Below are 3,454 nucleotides of genomic sequence, written 5' to 3' on the forward strand. Positions count from 1 at the left end.
GGCTGTTGAGTTGCAAACTGACATTGGGCTTCTGAGGCTGTAAATCACCCAAGAGGTTGCTCAGCTTTCTCCTGAGGCATTTCCCCAAGAGTACCTCACTCACGGCCATCAAGTTGGTTCCAACTCATAGTACCCCTCTATCGGGTTTCTGAAGCTGTAAATCTTTACAAGAGGAGGCCACCCAGCTTTCTTCCATAGAGTGGCTGGTGGATTTGAACAGTTGACCTTTCAGTTTGCAGTGCAACTCATCGTGCACTATGTGGACTAGGGTGTCACATGCACCTTGAGTTAAATAGAAGTTGCTGGGTGATAGAAGTGGTGTTAGCAAACCAGACTGTTAAAAATGTTAGCAGTTCCAGTCCATTCAGAAGTGCCCTAGAGGAAAGACGTGGCGGTGGGGGCTGGGGCAAAGCAGCTTTTGTTCTCCTCGGACACACAAGGGGTCTCCGTAAGTTGGAATCAACTTGACAGTAAACCAGTGAGTTAAGTAGGTGTAAGAATCCAAGACTTTTTCATAAGAAAAAGAAAACAGTGGGAGAGTGTTTAATTTACTGGCTTTGACACGTTCATTTAAAAGCCTTGTTCCAAGGAGTTTTTTCCTTCCTCTTTATTCTTGGATTAGCCAAAGGTATGTTTTCCCCATCAACTAAATATTCAATATTAAAGCCATCACAAATGCCATTTTCCTTTGCCAGAATAACCTCTTTCAAACAAGTCTATTTCAAATAAAACTTATTTTGAAATAGATTTAGGTGAAACTGAGAAGCAGGTCCAAACTCCTCCGTTTAATTTTTTGTTCCCCTAACCCCTTAATTAGCATTCTAAGTGTGGAGCTCATTGTAAGAAATTTTAGAACTGTAGAATCTGTATAGGTCGAATGGTAATTAAAAGTACACTTTTAGATGTGATTTAAGTTCAGAACTGGTGACTCTGGGCAAGTAAACCTAACCTCTTAAGTCCTAGTTTTCACATCTGTTAGGTGGGAAAAGTAATTGTGTTTTTCTCATAGAGTTCAGATTACCTGAGAAAAAGGTATGCAAATATTTAGTCCACTTTCTAACATGCCAAGTGCTTTGTAATTGTTTAAAAGTTAAATCAGTTGTTTTCAAGTTAACTTTGACTCCTGGTGACCATATGTGTGTCAGAGAAGAAATGTTCTCCATGGGACTTTCAGTGGTTGATTTCTGTAAGTGGATTGCCAAGCCTTTCTTTAAAGAAGTGCCTTCGGGTGGACTTGAACTAACAGCCCGGTGGTTCCTAAGGGTGAAACAAATAAAAAAATAATTTAGGAATTCAATAAGAATTTCGTAGGGAGGCCAGGTGGCCTAGTGATAAGAAGCTGCACTGCAATCCTGAAGGCACAAGGTTTGAAACCACGAACTGCTCTGTAGGAAAAAGATAGGCACTCTCCTCCCATGTGATTTTCTGCTTCTGAAAACCTGCATGTCTGCTGATCTGTGGGAGAAGGATGGACAGCCTCCTTCAGTGTGACTTACAGCCGCTGCAGGATCAGCTAGTAGGTGGTTCTGACTCAGTGGCATGGAGCAGCAACAATGACAGCATCCCTGAGACAGGGAACCTGGCGGCAGCTTAATCCATAATAAGTTGTGCTCCTGTCTCAAAGGCTTGACTCCACCAGTAGTTCAGTAAGAGAAAGATGTTCTGTCTCCTCCTGTGGGATTTACAACCTCTGAAAACTCAGTGGAGGGTCACCTACAAGTTGGTTCTGACTCAGTGGCAATCATTTTGAGGTTTGTGGTTTTGTTATTTTTCAATCTCTAAGATACCTGATACACAGGTTAAAAATAATGTTCACTTCACATCTGTAGAAACAAAAAAAGGAGGCTGCCTTAGTGGATCAGCTGGTTTTTCTGTGTTTGGTGGGAGTTGTGCTTAGAAACAGAAGCAGCTCATGAACCATGTTCGATTTGTGGCAGAGATTAGCACTAGGATTTAGTAACGATGGTTTAACCAGTGTTTATTCTGATCTGTCAGGAAGTCAAAGTAGAGCCTGATTCTATGAGGGTCTATTCACTGGTTTGACAGAATAGAAATGATGTTGAAATAGCCGCCTTGTAGATGCAAAAATATAGACTTCGGTTGTTTTGATGTTGAAGTTGAATTTCATTGACTATGTGAATTACTAGTTAACTTTCTATTAAACTTCTGTTTCCAAGGGTACACAAATAGACCTGTATGTCTTATTAATAGGACTCATCTGCCAGGGGGTTTGAGGTTCTTTGAATGTTATCAAACCAGCAAATAACTTTTTACTTGAAAAATACATTTTTCAGGATGTGAGTGCATGATTTCTTCTCTTAAAGCATTATGTTATTGTTGTGTGCCGTTGAGTTGCAGTAAACTCAAAGCTGACCCACCAGCAGATTTTCATAGGCTGTAAATCCATGGGAGGAGATTGCCCATCATTCTGCTGTGGAACAGCCAATGGATTTGAACTGTGTGTCTTCGGGTTGGCAGAGCAGGTCCTCACGAGGGCACCAGAGCGTCCTATTTTATCATATGCTTTATAAAATTGTGTGAAAATCTAAATCACTAAAGTTTAAGATAAAGGGATATGATTTGATGTTGAAAACTTATTTGAGACTCTCATGTCCCAGTGGAATTTCTGTGCAACCATTAAACACACTAACCAAGGGGGCAGAATCAGTAGTGTCAAGAGTGAGGCCTGGATTTTTATTTTAAAAATTTTCTGCTCCTGGTACTGGCTGTTTGCCTTTTGTTAATTTTCACCTTGGTCTCCAGCTTTCAGTTTGGATGGTTGTTTTAGATGAAAAATTCTGCTCTAAAATGGTTTCTTTCCTTCTCTCTTTTCATCCCCCCTTTCCCATTTTTAGCACTGAGGATGAAGATCAAAGAAGTGAAGAAAGAAAATGGTGACAAGAAGATCATCCCCAAAAAGAAGAAACCCCTGAAGCTGGGCCCCATCAAGAAGAAGGAACTGAAGAAGCTTGTCTTATACCTGAAGAACGGGGCCGACTGCCCCTGCCACCAGCTGGACAACCTCAGCCACCATTTCCTCATCATGGGACGCAAAGTCAAGAGCCAGTACCTGCTGACAGCCATCCACAAGTGGGACAAGAAAAACAAGGAATTCAAAAACTTCATGAAGAAAATGAAAAATCACGAGTGTCCGACTTTCCAGTCGGTCTTTAAGTGATCTTCCTGGGGGTGGGCAGGGGAGGGAGCCGGCGGGTTGGGGAAGAGCAGGACAGCCCTGGACCCATGGCGGCTCCTACACATCGCTCCTTCCCTTGGCAGTGGACATTGTAATCCAGTTGGCTTTGTTCTTGCAGCATCCCACTCCCTCCCTCCATCGCATGCTCTAGACCCTGTATAGCAAATATTTAAAGCTGCACGTTATGGTAAGGAAAGGGCCCTTTAGATTAGGAAGCCATTTTTAAAGAGTGATAGCATGACTGCACTGCAGCATGAC

The 3,454-nt window shown here is 42.2% G+C and overlaps 1 protein-coding gene across 1 annotated transcript in view; it reads left to right on the forward strand.

The window, feature by feature from the left end:
• The window catches only part of SFRP1 (secreted frizzled-related protein 1), a 56,137-nt gene extending 52,959 nt beyond the window's left edge, over positions 1 to 3,178 (forward strand). Inside the window, exon 3 of the mRNA XM_006896999.1 lies at positions 2,856 to 3,178. Coding sequence (XP_006897061.1) covers positions 2,856 to 3,178 — 323 coding nt within the window. The remainder of the gene's footprint in view (positions 1 to 2,855) is intronic.
• The last annotated feature ends 276 nt before the right edge of the window (positions 3,179 to 3,454 follow it).

Source organism: Elephantulus edwardii, unplaced genomic scaffold, assembly GCF_000299155.1.
Source record: "Elephantulus edwardii isolate Elephantulus edwardi_28Jun2011 unplaced genomic scaffold, EleEdw1.0 scaffold00195, whole genome shotgun sequence".
Taxonomy (NCBI): Eukaryota; Metazoa; Chordata; class Mammalia; order Macroscelidea; family Macroscelididae; genus Elephantulus; species Elephantulus edwardii.